Source organism: Musca autumnalis, unplaced genomic scaffold (assembly GCF_047663935.1).
Source record: "Musca autumnalis isolate F117 unplaced genomic scaffold, ASM4766393v1 scaffold_3, whole genome shotgun sequence".
Taxonomy (NCBI): domain Eukaryota; kingdom Metazoa; phylum Arthropoda; class Insecta; order Diptera; family Muscidae; genus Musca; species Musca autumnalis.
Window position 1 is genome coordinate 177,124,050 of NW_027411866.1, and position 17,467 is coordinate 177,141,516.

A 17,467-nucleotide genomic window follows, 5' to 3' on the forward strand; every position below is an offset into this window, starting at 1 on the left:
AAAAATTTCCGTCTCGTGAATTACCGAAAAAATGTTCGCAACTTAAGTTGTTATTTCTTTATTTTATAACTAATTCTTCAAAATGTATACACTCTTGTTCATCTTTTGAAGATATGTGTAGGGATCAACCAACTGTTTTTTTCTGTAGGGATCTCTACAGCAACTGCTTAGAAAATGTATCGAACGGAGTGCATTTTTTATAACTCTGTTGGACTAACTCGAAAGATGTTGTGAAACCATAACTCCAATTGCACAACTTCCAATTGTTTTGCTGGGTATGTAATTTTATTCACAATAGTGCATTTTGACAACTAGTGTGATAATCAGCTGTTTTTGCCGCTGTACCTACCAAACATCAAAATTGTTCACAATAACGCATTGCTGTGAATTGCTTGTTTACCTTTTGTATGTGATTTTATTCACAATAATGCATTTCTGATTCAATTAATGCTCAAGGATTGTATCCGACCATATTGCAAGGTAATTCAATGCCTTTTGTATGTAATTTGCACCAGGAATTCCGCGGAATATTTTAACTTCCTGAGAAATTTGAAGAAAAACGTGTATTAATCGACGTCCAGGAAGGAATATTTTTCTGAATAACAACTCCAAAGCTTTCTAGGGTCTCAATTTGCAGTCTGAAACAAATTTTGTGCGTTTTATAAAGTACAATACCTAAAAACGCAAAGGATTAAGCAAGGGTCAGGTTTAATGAGCTATACAGGAAGTCCGGCCTTAAATGACGGCATTAAACCCCCAAAAATATTTGTTTTCTCTAAAATATATCTCAGACACCCAGAGACATTCGCCAAAACTAAAAAATGTATAAATTTTGCTACTAATTCCATAAATTTTACGATAACGCTCGTATTTCCTTGGGGTGTATGTATACTTTTCTGTGTTGTGAAAATTGAATTTCTTTAATGGTATTACGTATACGTATTAGATTAAAATAAATTTGTGTAATTGTGGTTATTTTGTCACCAAGGAGCCACACAGTGCAGTTGTTGCTGTAAAAAACCCAACGATTTAGCCTAAACTGCATTTTTGTAGGGTGTATGTATACTTTTCTGTGTCACTGTATGTCATCTAGATGTAGTCCATACTTCCCGAGATATAGGCCATTAAAGTTCAAAATTTTCTTTTAAATTAAATTTTTTTCTAAATAGCCGGCCTTCGGCTGGGGACTTAAGACTTTCACCTATGGACAAGTGCAAATCAAGGGAATGGAAACAAAACTTTATTTTATATTTGGTCTGTTCCAGAACTGCAAGATTCTACTAATTTTTACTATTTTCTTCGATAACATAAAGGGAAAATTGTTATCGTAGTAAAAATTAGTAGCTTCTTGCAGGTTCTGGAACAGAGCAATTATTAATTTTTCTCTAATTAGCCGGCCTTCGGCTACATATTTCTGGAATTTTAAAGGCCTATATCTCAGGAAGTATGGACTTCCCAGAGATGGTATATATATTTTTGTGTTCAGGACGACGAGACCTACCTGTGGTAAAAATTTGGGTGTGCGCTCGTATTCCCGACTTATGCCGATATAACCTAGCTATAAACATATATATGTTTTTGGAACTTTGAAGGCCTATATCTCGGGAAGTATGGACTACATCTTGACGATATATATATTGTTGTGATCAGGGCAACGAGACCTACCTTTTGTAGAAATTTGTATAGAATAATTTCGATGCCAATTAGAATTAAATTGTAAATCTTATTAATTATTTCTTGTACATTTTTCGAACTGTTTTGGTATTCAAACGTTGCCATTGACATTTAGTTCCCATAAAATGATGTTGTTATTGTAAAATTGTTAGTTGTTGTCATTCATGCAAACACCTTATATTATTACACCATGATTGTGCCTTGACCTGTATTATTCCACCATGGAACAGACCATGGTGGAATAAGAAGGTGTTACATCAAATCATACAAAACGTCAAATTTGCTCACAATAATGCATTACTGTGAATTGCTTGTTTACATTTTGTATGCGATTTTATTCACAATTATGCATTTTGACAACTGGTATGAAGATCAGCTGTTTTTGCCACTGTTCCTGTATTATTGTGTCATGGAACAGACCATGGTGGAATAATACTATGTTTACATTTACGAAATCCACTCGATTTCATCTGTCAATTCCTTTGTGTATACGTCAAATGAAAAATCATCTGAAATCGATTGAATTTCATTTGACGTTTGAGCAATGGAATTGACAGTTGAAAGCTTTGTTCCTTTACTTTTTAATGGTAAGAGTGGTAAAAGAGAAAAGTTGCAAAACTGTTCAAAATTGCTCTCTCATGAACATTTTTACCAGAAAAGTAAAGGAACGGAAAAATGGTAGATCCGGCAGCAATGTCAGAAAAAACATAAAAAATCAATTTTCGTCTTTTATTTCACAGTTTTTAGTTTAGTGTTGTCAGTGTTCGACTTTTTCTTCGGTTTTTCGTCCATTTTGTGAAATAATCGTCAAACAAAAGTCGAAAAATCAGTTCTGCCATTTTCTACCTGCAGAAATTTTGCTGGTAGCCTGTGGTAGAAGAGAAAGCCATTTTCGCTCTCTCTCCCCTCTCACTCTCTTAAAAATTGCTTCCAGTTTTGCCACTTTTCGGGGTTAAGGAACGCTTTGCAGGTTAAAAATGGTAAAAAATGGTTAAAATGGTAACCTCAGGTAAGTAAAGGAACACAGCTGAAATCGAGTGGATTTCGTAAATGTAAACATAGTATAAGAAGGTGTTACATCAAATCATGTCAAACGTCAAATTTGCTCACAATAACGCATTACTGTGAATTGCTTGTTTATATTTTGTATGTGATTTTATTCACAATAACGCATTTTGACAATTGGTATGAAGATCAGCTGTTTTTGGTGTTACACCTTATTATTCCACCATGGAACAGACCAAATAACATTTGTCCTACGACACGCTTTGACTAATTATCTTCTATTGACGCAATCAGCTGTTTGCCACTGATCCAATAGATTTTTTTGCAATCTCTACGCTAATTAACCGAGTTAAAATGAGTGTCTGTGAAAAGAAAATTGTGAAAAAATGTAAAAATCGCTATCAAATCAATTCTAATTAAATTAAAAAGTGTTTACAAATGAAGGCTATATAGCATATTATTAAATATTTAATAAATAAATGCTGCAAAGTTATGTTTTTAATATGAAAATTTACAATAAAATTTCGAGCCACGACAACCGAATCTTGTCGACGTATTAGATGTATATTAATATAAATGCGAATCAATATTATGGAAATATCAAGTGAAACAATGTAATAGATATTTGCAATGTTATATTTTAAAGTAAAATATAAAAAATTGCATATTTTTTCATTTGGTTTTGTGAAAATAAATTTAAATTTAGCCTCGCTAAGCGACAGCGAAAAAAATCTATAAATTAAAAGTAGAGCAGAGCAGAAAGAGCAGAAAAATCAAGTGAAAAAGAGTGATACACAATCGAGGAATAATGGTAGCAAAACAAAAACGGAAATTCGGAAAATAAACAAAAAACCGAAAAGGGAAAATAACGATAGTAATGTAAAGAAAAATAATGACCGGCAAAATAATAATGATGTTTGTGCAAAAACAACGTAAATTTTGGATTATGTTGTAGTTTCTGTTGTTCTGTTGTGGGAGGTAAACATCTCAGCAAATGGAAATGTATGGTGGATGAACAAAGACAGTTGCAGAGAAATCATAGAAATGGATGAGGGTGGTGGAGATGATGGTGTTTTAGTCGTCGTCGAACAACGTGTTGATGACGAAGACAACAACATAGAAGCCAATGAAAACAATAAACAAAGCATTGACAAGAGCAGCATCGGAACTGCGCAGTTGTGCGATTCCAGCGACAGCATAAATAATACAAAACAAAGCAATGTAAACAAAGGAATGAAAGCGCCTTCAGAAAGCTCTTCTTCGTCGCCAATAAAAAGTAATAATTTGTTTAATAAAATCAAGCCAACAAATAAAGGCAATAAGGAGGAAATTGATAAAAAAGAAGAAGCCGTTTATTTAGATAGCGATGATGTTGTTGTTGCTGGCGATGATGATGGAGACGATGAAAGTAATCAAACATTTTATGAAGCTACTGGCGATGAACCGGAACTTGTATTGACATTTGGGGATACATTGAAAATAGTCAATGATGTCATAACATCAGAAACCATCGAGTTACCAGCATCGATGCAAAAAGAACTTCAGCAAGCGAAACAACATTATGCTGATGCTGCTGCGGCGGCATCCGCTACAATAACTATTGATAAAAATGATAATGATCAAAAAGAAGCCAATGAATTAAACACAAACACATTGTTTTCACATTCCAATGCCATTGTTTTGGATGACGATGAGTGCGAAGGTGCCGTTGGTCTGGCAACCAACATTCTTAATGATGTGAATTCCGTCTACACACCATCATCGTCGTCTTTGCTATTAGACAATGATATCATTAGGGTTCAACAACAACAACAGGAGCAGGATTTGCCTCACATTGAGGATGACGAACCGTTGGTAGTTTTGCGCAAGAAAAGAGGAAGAAGTAAGTAAATTTTCTTTTCTACCGGTATTTATTTAAGGTTATTTAAATTTAGAGAAGATATAAATATGTTCTGCTAGATCTTTTACCTGTTGTTTAATCTGGCCCATGGCATGTCTCCTGTTCTAGGAATGTGGTTGCTCTGATGGATTGTAGCAAGAAAGCTGCTGGAGTTAGTTGAGTTAGTTTGACATGCCGTTGATAAGGTGCAGTGCGTTGTGAAGGCCTGTGTCGCATGCTGGACAGATGTTTGAGATGGTATCATCAATCCTTGCTTTGTAAGAATTTAGACAGCTGCACCATACCGAACGTAGTTGAGCCAAAACTAATCCCCCAGAAAGGGTCTTAGTAAACACCCTGTCCCCTGGAGAGGGTCTTAGTAAACACCCTGTTCCCTGGAAAGGGTCTTAGTAAACACCCTGTTCCCTGGAAAGGGTCTTAGGTGGCACCTTTTCTGCTGGAAAGGTCTTAGTTGGCACCTTTTCTCCTGGAAAGGGTCTTAGTAAACACCCTGTTCCCTGGAAAGGGTCTTAGTAAACACCCTGTTCCCTGGAAAGGGTCTTAGGTGGCACCTTTTCTGCTGGAAAGGTCTTAGGTGGCACCTTTTCTCCTGGAAAGGTCTTAGGTAGCACCCTTTGCCCTGAAAAGGTCTTTGGTAGCACCCTTTCCCCTGAAAAGCTCTTAAGTAGCACCCTTTCCTGGAAAGGTTCTTAGTAAACACCCTTTCCTCGGGAAAGGCTCTTAGTAAGCATCCTTTCCCTGGAAAGGGTATAAAGAAGGACCCGTTCCCATGGAAAGGGTATAAAGAACGACCCGTTCTCCTGGAAAGGGCCTTAGGCAGCACCCTTTCCGTTGGAAATGGTGTTACGTAGCACCCTTTTCGTTAGAAACGGTCTTACGTAGCACCCTTTCTCCTGGAAAGGGTCTTACGTAGCACCCTTTATCCTGGAAAGGTCTTAGGTAGCACCCTTTCCCCTGAAAATGTCTTAGGTAGCACCCTTTCCCCTGAAAAGGTAAACACCCTTTCCTCTGGAAAGGTTCGTAGTAAGCATCCTTTCCCTGGAAAGGGTATAAAGAACGACCCGTTCCCCTGGAAAGGGTATAAAGAACGACCCGTTCCCCTAGAAAGGGCTTAAGGCAGCACCCTTTCCGTTGGAAACGGTCTTACGTAGCACCCATTCTCCTGAAAAGGGTCTTACGTAGCACCCTTTCTCCTGGAAAGGGTCTTACGTAGCACACTTTCTCCTGGAAAGGGTCTTACGTAGCACACTTTCTCCTGGAAAGGGTAAAACCCTTTCCTTTGAAAAGGGTCTTAGGTAGCACCCTTTGCCCTGGAAAGGGTCTTACGTAACACCCTATCCCCTGGATAGGGCCTTAGGTAGAACCCTTTCCCCTGGAAAGGGTCTAAGTAATCACCCTTTCCTGTCGAAAGTGTCTTAGTAAGCTCCCTTTGCCCTGGAAAGGGTCTAAAGGAGCAACCTCTCCCCTGAAAAGAGTCTGGAAAGGCCTTTTCCCTGGAAAGAGTCTAAAGGGGCACCATTTTCCCTGAATATGTCCACCTGAGCCACCCAAAAGCCTTTCAATATCAACGATTTTGTGTCCGCGAGTCACTCATAAACATTTCAAAATCTAGGATTTCATCCCCTTTAGTCACCCAAAAAACTTTCAAAATCCTCGACTATGTCCCCCCTTCTGAGTCACTCAAAAACCTTTATAAATCGACGAGTATTACATATTCGAGTCATGCAAACCCCTTTCAATATCCACGAGGATTATCCCATAGTGTCATTCAAAAGCTTTTCAAAATCCTCGAGTATTGTTCCATTGAGTCACCGAAAAATCTTAATAAATTGCCGAGTATTGCCGCTTCGAGCAACCTTTCAAAATTCACCATACTTTCTCGATTAATATTATCAAAATATCCAAAATTCCAACTTACCAATGCAGTAACGGCCATTTGCCAGTAGTGGTGCTACACAATGGAGCGACAATAGATTTCGCTAACATAGCCATAACTTGTGGGAACATGTTGATGATTTCCACATAACCACCACGTGCACCACATTAACAAAAAATTTGCCAATTCAATTTCACTGCAGGGTCATCCATCTTGAAATAGAAGAATTTCAAATGCTTATCGTAAATATTATCCTGGTATACTTTTTATCAGCCAAAATGTCCAACCAGTGTATTGTAGGCAAATTTCATAATTTCTTCAAATTTAAGAATGTCTTGTCAAAACTTGGTCCGAGGCATTGCCAGGATTAATTACAACAATGACACGTGGATTACAGTCTCCAACCAGATTCTTCTTCCATATGGTAATCAACTTTGGTCATGCCGTATTCAGCAATTGTGGCCGAATACAAATATTCAATTTTACATATGTGGAACAGAAAGAAAAAATATAAAATTTCCCATTTCCATTTCAATAATATATTCAGCTTCCTTATCTCAACCAGGTCAATACATTCTTAATTCCATGCGACGCACCGACTGTCAAGAAAATCGCATGCCATCCGAAACTTCAAGACGCATAGTTAAATGCCAGCTGAATCGGTAAAAAAACTTCAGAATGTCTTTCGAAACCCTCTAGGACAGCCTTGGCCCAAGCCTTCACATCATCTTTTCCACAATTCAGGATCAAAAGTTAAATTCTAAAGCTGAAAAATTAAATTTGGGAAAATTAAATGAAAAGAAAAAAATATGTACATATGTCAAATTATTGTTTTATTTTATAAATCCATTTATACAACAACAAAAAACAATAACAACAGATTATGGTATTAACGAAAAAAATAATTAAAAATAGAAATACCATAGAATTTTGATAAACGATATACCAACAGATATACAAATGTCCAAAATGCTATTCCTAATATAAAAGTTACAAATAGAAAAACTGACAATATAAACAAATATTTCATATTCCATTCAAATGATCTTTCTAAATCCAATAACCACGAATAGACTTTACGGAATAGGTGCCAAATAATTCTCACTAATATTTTCATTGCACGCCAAAGGCATTTAACTGTTATTAAAATCAATTGTTGTAACAAATAATATGACAATATTCCGTAAAGCCACAATATTAGGTTTGTCCTTTTACGTACTGAACTTTACTGAACATTGTTTCTTCAGTAATGTTTAGCAACATTTCAATTATACAATTGTCAAAACTTTACTGAAGAAAAAATGTTCAGTAAAGTTCAGTACGTAAAAAGACAAACCAATTATTGGATTTCTTTAAAAGATTTACAAAAGTTAATTTCACTAATCACTTCACTATTAAAATTTGCACTCTACTTACCCGAATTGCTCCTCGCCTTTTTTGCACATTAATTCAGCTTTTGATTTTATCCTTCCTTTCGGGTTTTGCAATTTATTTTCCTTTTCTTCCTTTTTGGCTTTCTTACCTTATTGGGGGGCCTTGTCAGACTGAATTTCAATTTGAAAAATGTCATTTTGTCATTTGAAAATTGTCATTTTTAAATTCAAATAAGTAGGGATTTCAATGTAGAAAATTTGAATTAGAACTTTTCGGTTTTCGGTGCATTTTCTGCATTTATTTTCGCTTAGACTAAGAGGGAGGGAGCTAGAAAGAAGTGACTTACGCCGCGTAAAAGCTATTATTGTATTAAATATGCATTTTATGTTTAATTCGATTGCAACATATCGAGCCCTTCCCGCGAAAAAGGTGTAAGCGACAAAAAGCTAATTTTACAGGAGACGGTTTTTATTGAATAACTTTAGACATAACCAAAATTGTTTATTCAAATTTGGTATAGTTCTGTTATTAAATCCTACTTACTGAAAAAATAAAAAAATTGTGGAATATCTTCAATATAACGGTAGTTTGTGTCGCTTACATCTTTTTCGCTGTCACGCAATCAGGCTTTTACTTTGAGAAGTGGCGGTTACATCAAAAAAATTATTTGAAACAAATCATTTTTAGAGTAATTCTTATCTACAATTTAAAAACAAAGCATACTAATTTTATAGCAAGTATTTATTCGAAGAATTATACGATTAAAACGCATTTCTTGTAATATAGTTGAATAACGACATGGTATGTATATGTGCAATTTGATGTAAGCGACAATTCGCTGTCACAAACAAATGTACACAAAAAGCAAAAATGGCGCTTACATCAAAATTGTTTTTGCTCTAATTTCGTAACGGTACATGGCTGAGTTCTAAAAATTTGGGAGATGGTGTGTTGGAATATTCTTCATAGATTTCCGTAAAAAAACGAAAATCGAAAAAATGTCGCTTACATCATTTTCGCGGGAAGGGCTCGATATATACATATGTTGATCTTGTAATGCCTATATTCATGCAAAGCAAATCATCGAGTTTTGTGGGTACCATCGTTAAAAACAAAGCAACATATTATTGAATTTCCACGAAGCCATGAGTCCAATGAATTGAGCAAGCAAATGAATCAAGTTTTTTTCAGCAAAATGCGATAGAAACATTCTGGCAACATGTCTTTCTTCCCTACAATGATGTCATTTTTGCAGCTCTCGATTGTAAAGGGTTTGAAGAAATAGCTTTAGGATTTGCTAACCGTGCCATGGCATTGCGGGTATTCGGTTTTTACAGGCAAGCACTGCAATCTTCGACTACTCATACATGCAGATGGTCGATGACATGAGCAGTCATCCTGTAGTAGTTCTCAAAGTGACGTTCTAGCGTTTTATTTAGCCAAGTGCTACCGGCTAGAGATTTGAGGCCTTTGTTCCAACATACATTCTGCCAATGTATTCTATAGCAGATACCTGTATTATGTGCGTATGACATGAACATGCTGTCGAATGTTACCCGTATCATATCATTCAGCTCAATTCTCACCATGGCATATATGAGCGTAGTTGAGCCACAACTGACCTGGTTTTTGTTGTTGTTGTAACAGCATGAAAACTACGTACAAACATAGGTTTGATGGTGGGTTGGCAGTCGCTGAAAAAAAAACACTATGGTTTCGTGTCAATCCGGTACGAAAGAACTCGCTGCCATAGGCAGGACTGCGTCTGTCTACGGTGAAAATCGAGCCCCCGGATTTTGACTTGAAGTTTTTTTCAAGGTTTTTTGGATATTTTGGCATGTAACAGCCAAACCACTGAGATTTTCGATACAACACAAAGACAAAAATTGTAGCCAAGATAAGGTTAGGTTAGGGGATGTGAAGCCACTAACTCGTGACTGCGTCACTCGGAGACCTTCCGGTCCATTGTGATCATCCAGTAGAGAAAAGCTGCAAGAAAAGAGGAGATGAAAAAAAGAGAGGATAGGGGGAAGAAAGTTGTTAGAAAATTAAAGAACGAATAAATTACAAGAACGTTGAAGAGAGGAGGAATAGTTTTAGAGGAGGAAAAAAGATTTATTTTTAATGGTAGGCAGAATAGTTGAATTAGTTTACGCGTTTAGGTTGCGCTGTCCCAGCCACTTCAGATTTTTGATGATGTTGTAGATCACAACAGGTTCCACAGTTGAGTAGAAAGTTAGACACGATGGGAAGTGAACACCTACTAACCTATGCCGTCTGCGAGCCAAGGCTGGACAGCGACACAGGATGTGCTCGATCGTCTCTAACTCCTCCTCATCCTCACAGAGTCTGCAGTAGTCAGTAACATCCTCATCCCATTTGATGATATGGGCCCTGATATAACAGTGTCCAGTAATGACTCCCGTCGTTACTCTAACTTCAGCTATACTCAGGTTCAACAGAGAGTTCGTTCTTTTGACTGACAGAGACGACCATATGGATCTTGCCACAATGCACCTAGGTTCATTATGCCACAATTCATTGGCTCTTTCGTCAGAGAACGTTTCAATTTTTTGAAGGAAATGACAAATGGGTGGTTTGATAGAGTCAGCGATAGCTAGATCTGTAGACTGCGATCCTCGTCTAGCTAATTCGTCTGCTCTTTCATTACCCAAATAGTCGCGGTGTCCTGGTACCCAGCATAGCCGGAAGCCGTTAGTTAGCGTTTCCAAGGCTGATCTACACTTAAGGATGACATCGGATTTGATGTTGCAGGATTTGATGGCTTTAAGAGCTAAGGGTGCTAGCCTTATTACAGTTCAGCCCGAAGTAGTGAGAAGAATTCCAAGGCTGATCGACACTTAAGGATGACATCGGATTTGATGTTGCAGGATTTGATGGCTTTAAGAGCCGCTTGACTATCCACAAAGATAGTAACCGGTTCAAAGATTTCTGCATCCAAACTTTTTATCAATTCCGCTGCCTTCCAAATCGCGAAAATTTGAGCCTGGAAAACACTGCAGTTGCTGTCTAGCCTGTAGGTGTACTCAAGAGATAGCCTTTCACAGTAGATGCCAGCCCCGGTACCTTCCTCCAACTTGGAACCGTCTGCATAAAAAGCCAGACCGTCCAGAGGGGGGTTACTGCGGTTCCAGTCGTCTCTACTAGGTATAACGACATCTATATTGTCAAATCTCAGGACTGGTGATATATGTATAGTCGCTCAGTTTTCCGCGTTGGTTCACATTTATGCCTGATTCGTTCAGGATACATCCATGCCCATAGGTGCAACCGCGCCAGAGATCCTGTTCATGCAGCCGTAGGGCACTGCGAGTTGCCTGACACTTAATGCTGAGACTCAGTGGTTTTAAGTTCAGCATTGCGTTCAGAGCAGCCTGTGGTGTGCTCCTGGTGGCTCCAGTTATGAGAATCGAGGCAGCTCTTTGTACCTTGTCAAGTCTACCGGATGTCGATTTTTGGCGCAGTGAGTGCCACCAAACAAGAAAACCATAGGATAAGATGGGGCTAACCACGGTGTTATACAGCCAGTGTATAATCGATGGGTTTAGACCCCAACTTTTCCCAATAGAATTCTTACATGAATAAAGTGCAATCAATGCTCTCTTCGCCCTTTCCTCAGCATTCCTGTTCCATCGCAAATGACAGTCCAGGATTGTGCCAAGGTACTTTGCCTCGGGCGAGAGCTGAAGCTGCACTCTATCCAGTGTTGGTGGTACAAATACGCCGAGCTTACGCTTTCTCGTGAACATTACCAGTTCTGTCTTGGTTGGGTTTACTCCAAGGCCATTGGCCTTAGCCCAGCGCGACAGCGTCGATAATGCTCCTTGCATAAGCTCCGAAATGGTTGACGGAAACTTACCAGAAATCAGTAGTACAACGTCGTCCGCATAGGCAACAACTTTTTACAGTAACGGTGAGAGCACCCCTCCTTGGGGGGTGCCTCTAGTTACTGTTTTCCTAATTTTTGTCACCCCAATGCTGGAGTTTATAATTCTGCTTTCCAGCATATTATTTATCCAGCAAGTTAGAGGTTCAGGTGTGTTAACTTTCTTAAGTGAGAGTTTTATGGACTCAAGTTCTACGTTGTTAAAAGCTCCTTCTATGTCCAGAAAGGCAGCCAAGGTAATGTTTGAGTTTTCCATATTCCTCTCAATGAAGCCAACCACCTCATGCAAGGCAGACTCCACAGATTTGCCTTTAATATAGGCGTGTTGTGAGTTGCTTATAGTGGCGGTATCTACATGGCTCCTTATCTCCAGATCAATTAGTCTTTCGAGAGTCTTAAGGAGAAAGGATGATAAACTGATGAGTCTGTAGACCTTTGGTGCAGAGTGACTAGGTTTTCCCGCTTTGGGAATGTAAGTAACTTTTACCTCTCTCCACAGACCCGGTACATATGAGAGAGTCAAACACGCCCTATAGATCTCCTCCAGGATTTGATATAAGCGTGGCGATGCAAATTGTGGGATATCTTCATATGATCCGTGAAGGAACATTCTTTAGATACCCTCAAATTTCTTAGGACGGAGTCATCTAGATTAGAGAGGGTTAGGTCGATGACCTCCTCCCTATCCCTAATTTTGAAGTTTGGATCATGCCCCAGTTACATTACAAGTCACAGTTGCTGTAATTAGATAGAAAGATTAGATTTAAGCTCTTTTTACCTACTATACAAGTCCTCACCTTGTCCCCCTCGGACGCGGCGAAGATGTCGAAATTGGCATTGCTTAGTCCAGAAACCTTTTTCTTATAGATATAAGGCTCCTGGACTAAGACAATGTCCACTTCAGAGTTCGTGAGGGACAAGAGTAGTTCAGCGGCGGCGGCTTTGCAATGATGCAGATTAATCTGCAAGATGTGCAGCCTTTGCCGCTTCCCTACCCTTACTGAGTTTCGTGGGGTGGACTCAGTCGAAACCGAACCCATCCTGAACCGAAATTCAGTTTCTAAGATATAACTCCCCCAACTAAACCACCATCCTCGTTACAGGGTGCTAGACTTATTACAGTCCAGCCCGAAGTAGTGAGAAGAATCCTCCTGGACGGAATATTGGATAGGGAGACCGCCGCAAGATCAGCTCCTTCCCACAGAGCGCCAACGCCCTCAACTGTCCGAACAAGAAAATCTCGTGACTTCTTGTTCAGACAGTTAATAACCTTGACACCCTTTCGTAAGAAGGCGCTGCCAAATTGTCGGTCTTCCTGATATTCCGGTCCAGAAACTATGGCAGACCGAAGACCAGTTTCAAAAAGCAACCAGTGACTGTCGCTGATTCTACCATTTGGGTCAGCTTTGTTGATGATTGCCAAATGAAGGTCTTTATCATCTGCCACTGCAACCGGTCTACTGTATGGCTTCTTGGGGTTAACTTTTCCAGAGGAGGCGGATGCCTTCTCTGTACTCGGTCGCTTCACCTTGGATGTACGCTCAACAACCGCCGCATACGAGGTTGATGGTTCAACCAGCTGAGAAGTCATTGTCTTCTTTGGTGAAGGCTGTGGACCCTCGGAGGAACGAACGCGCTTCACAGATTTATGCTGCGGGGCATTGTTCGTTCCTCCAGAAGACAATGTTTCCTTAGCTGGCCTAACCATCTTTCTATTGAGACCAGCATTTCCAGCCGCTTCACCTTTGCCTTTCGGATCAGAATCAGGCTTTGAGACAGAGTCCTTTACCGGTCGGTCACCACTAGGGGTGCCTGTAGGTTTGGTGGTGCACTCATCAGCCTTTTCCTTTACCTATTGGTTCGGGTTAAGCTTCTGAATAGGTTTCGGCGCAGCACATTTGCCAGAGGCAGTAGGCTTAGCCGGCTCCACTACTTTATCCGGGAGGAAGATCCTTTCCACCTGGAGCTCGCGATGAAATTCACGTGGGTAAGTTCTCTCGAACTTCCTTATGAATTTCAGCTTACCCCTGATGAGGTGGACCTCCCTCTCCGAATGCAAGTTGGCATCTCTCCCTACGAACTTGCAGAGATAGGATACAACACGTTTATAGTGCTTCGTATCCGATGCTTCACGTGCAGATGCAACTTTCGGGTCTTAAGTAGCATCCTTTCCCTGGAAAGGTTCTTAGTAAACATCCTTTACTCTGGAAGGGTTCTTAGTAAGTTTCCCTGGAAAGGGTATAAAGAATGACCCGTTCTACGAAAGAACTCGCTGCCATAGGCAGGACCGCATTCACACAATAGTTTTTCCCCTGGAAATGGTCTTAGTAAGCATCCTTTCCCCTAGAAAGGGTCTTAGTAACCACCTTTTTCCCGGAAAGCGTCTTGGTAAGCACCCTTTCCCCAGTAAACGGTAAGCAACCTTTCCCCTGGAAAGGTTCTAAGTAAACACCCTTTCCTCTGGAAAGGTTCTTAGTACGCATCCTTTCCCTACGTGGCACCCTTTCTCCTGGAAAGGGTCTTCGGTAGAACCCTTTCCTGCCTAAGTAATCACCCTTTCCCCTGGAAAGCGTCTTAGAAAGCACCCTATACCCTGGAAATGGCCTTATTAAGCACCCTTTCCCTGGAAAGGGACTTAGTTAACACCCTTTTCCCTGGATAGGGCCTTAGGTAGAACCCTTTCCCCTGGAAGAGGGTCTAAAGGAACAACCTTTGCCCTGAAAAGAGTCTTGAAAGCCCTTTCCCCTGGAATAAGTCCAAAGGGGCACCATTTCCCCTGAATATGTCCACCTAAAAACCTTTCAATATCAACGATTTTGTGTTTGATTTCACCCTTTAGCCAACCAAAAACCTCTCAAAATCGTCGACTATGTATCCCTTGTGTAACCCAAAAACCTCTATGAATTGACAAGTATTGCACACTCGAGTCATGTAAAAGCGTTTTCAAAATCCACGAGCATTGTGTCATAGTATCACCCAAAATCTTTTCGAAATCCACGTGCATTGTTCCATTGAGTTACCGAAAACTCTTAGTAAATGGCGAGTATTGCTCACGACGAAAATTTACCATTATTCCTGGATTAATAATATCCAATGCACTAACAGCCACTTGACCAGCACAGCCATAACTAGTGGGCACATGTTGATGATTTCCATATAGCCATCACGAATACAACATTCACTCAAGTAACCCTTGGAGGAGGACATAAAACTAGCCAATTCCACTTCACTGTAGGGTGAGCAGAATTTCGAATCCTTATCGTAAATATTATCCTGGTATACTTAATTACCCAAAATGTAAAACACAAACATTATGGGCAAATTTCAAAATTTCTTTAATATTTTGTCTTGTCAAAACTTGATACGTAGGATGCCAAGATTACAAAATTACAACAATGGTACGTCGATTACAGGTATTTATGGAAAAGAGTTGCAAATCAGCAGTCGATAGACTACAACCAGATTCTTCCTCCAAATAGTAATCAACTTTGATCATTCAGCTATTGTGGCAGAATACAGAGGACATTAGAGAAATAGGCTTTACCATCAACATTACATCTGTAGAATAGAAAGAACAAATATAAATGTTCCCATTTCCTTTTTAATAATATATTCAGCTTCCACACCTTCACAAGGCAAACACACTATTAATACCATGAGACGGACCCACTGGTGGCCAAGCAAACTTATGCCAATCACAGGGTACACCGTCCGAAACTTGACGACGAATAACTTCAATACCAGCTGAGTCGGTATAACAGCCTACAGAATGACTTTCGAAACCGCCTAGGACAGCCTTGGCCCAAGCCTTCACATAATCTTTTCCACAATTCAGGATCAAAAGTTAAATTCTAAAGCTGAAAAATTAAAATTGGAAATATTAAATTAAAAGAAAAAAATATGTACATATGTATGTCAAATTATTGTTTTATTTTATAAATCCATTTATACAACATCAAAAACAATAACAACAGATTATTTTATTAACGAAAAAAATAATTAAAAATAGAAATACCATAGAATTTTGATAAACGATATACAAACAGATATACAAATGTCCAAAATGCTATTCCTAATATAAAAGTTACAAATAGAAAAACTGACAATATAAACAAATATTTCATATTCCATTCAAATGATCTTTCTAAATCCAATAACCACGAATAGACTTTACGGAATAGGTGCCAAATAATTCTCACTAATATTTTCATTGCACGCCAAAGGCATTTAACTGTTATTAAAATCAATTGTTGTAACAAATAATATGACAATATTCCGTAAAGCCAAAATATTATTGGATTTCTTTAAAAGATTTACAAAAGTTAATTTCACTAATCACTTCACTATTAAAATTTGCACTCTACATACCCGAATTGCTCCTCGCCATTTTTGCACATTAATTCAGCATTTGATTCCATCATTTTTTCGGGTTTTGCAATTTATTTTTCTTTTCTTCCTTTTTTGCTTTCTTACCTTATTGGGGGGCCTTGTCAGACTGAATTTCAGTCTGAAAAATGTCTTTTTGTCATTTGAAAATTGTCATTTTGAAATGAAATTCAAATAAGTAGGGATTTCAATGTAGAAAATTTGAGTTAGAACTTTTCGGTTTTCGGTGCATTTTCTGCATTTATTTTCGCTTAGACTAAGAATGAGGGAGCTAGAAAGAAGTGACTTACGCCGCGTAAAAGCTATTATTGTATTAAATATTTATTTTATGTTTAATTCGATTGCAACATACACACATATGTTGATCTTTTAATCCCTATATTCATGCAAAGCAAATCATCGAGTGTTGTGGTACCATCGTTAGAAACAATGCAACATATTATTGAATTTCCACGAATCCGAGAGTCCAATGAATTGAAGTAAATGAATCAAATTTTTACAGAAAAAGGCGATAGAAACATTCTGGCAACATGTCTTTCTTCCCTACAATGATGCCATTTTTGCAGCTATCGATTGTAAGGGGTTTGAAGAAATAGCTTTAGGATTTGCTAACCATGCCATGGCATTGCGGCATTTGGTTTTTACAGGCAAGCACTGCAATCTTCGACTACTCATACATGCAGATGGTCGATGACATGAGCAGTCATCCTGTAGTAGTTCTCAAAGCGACCTTCTAGCAGTTTTTCTACCCACAGACCGTCATATCGCGTTACATGCAGCCAAGTGATACCGGCTAGAGATTTGAGGCCTTTGTTCCAACATCTCATTCTATAGCAGATAGCTGTGTTATGTGCGGATGACATGAACATGCTGTCGAATGTGACCCGTAGGATCTTGGAGTAGTTACTGGTGGAAATTCTGCTAAAATCGACCATATCATTCAACTCAGTTCTCACAATGGCAGTATGTGCGCGTAGTTGAGCCAAAACTGAGTTGGTTTTTGTTGTTGTAACAGCAAGAAAACTATGTAGAAACATAGGTTTGATGCATGTGCGTGAAGATAAAATCGATTTTAACTAGCGAAGACAAAAACCACATTACTAGTGGTATAACAGTTGTATAACAGAGTCGTAGGAAGGTAAAAACGATTTTGAAAAACGATTTTCAAGGACATATGTTTTAGAATATGTATTAGAATATTACAGCCAGTTTCTGTATGTCGAAAGAAGAATGTGTGCGAAAGAAACACGTCCAAACTCGTGTGTGTTTTTAAAATTTGTTTTTTGTTTTGAAGCAAAAGCAAATGTAAAACTATTTCGAAAACTAAAGTTCGGGCGTGTTTCAT

At 38.8% G+C, this 17,467-nt stretch overlaps 2 protein-coding genes and 1 long non-coding RNA gene across 4 annotated transcripts in view; 1 reads left to right on the top strand and 2 right to left on the bottom strand.

Moving 5' to 3' along the window:
- Nucleotides 1-7,996, bottom strand: part of LOC141398551 (uncharacterized) — a 48,337-nt gene extending 40,341 nt beyond the window's left edge. The window contains exons 1-3 of the mRNA XM_073975920.1: nucleotides 7,872-7,996; nucleotides 6,719-7,221; nucleotides 6,498-6,667 (exon numbers count right to left, since the gene is read on the bottom strand). The gene's annotated coding sequence lies outside the window, so the exon portion shown is untranslated. The remainder of the gene's footprint in view (nucleotides 1-6,497; nucleotides 6,668-6,718; nucleotides 7,222-7,871) is intronic.
- The window catches only part of Hecw (Hecw ubiquitin protein ligase), a 91,150-nt gene continuing 76,688 nt past the window's right edge, over nucleotides 3,006-17,467 (top strand). Inside the window, exons 1-2 of the mRNA XM_073975921.1 lie at nucleotides 3,006-3,067; nucleotides 3,386-4,561. Of these exons, the coding sequence (XP_073832022.1) occupies nucleotides 3,691-4,561 (871 nt within the window). The 5' untranslated portion in view covers nucleotides 3,006-3,067; nucleotides 3,386-3,690. The remainder of the gene's footprint in view (nucleotides 3,068-3,385; nucleotides 4,562-17,467) is intronic.
- On the bottom strand, nucleotides 15,088-16,281 carry LOC141396701 (uncharacterized). 2 transcript variants are annotated; one of them, XR_012411224.1, is made up of 3 exons: nucleotides 16,105-16,281; nucleotides 15,363-15,593; nucleotides 15,088-15,294 (listed from the first exon to the last, which is right to left on the bottom strand). It is a non-coding gene; the product is annotated as an uncharacterized lncRNA (long non-coding RNA). The 2 variants fall into 2 exon arrangements; XR_012411223.1 differs by lacking the exon at nucleotides 16,105-16,281 and adding an exon at nucleotides 15,752-16,037.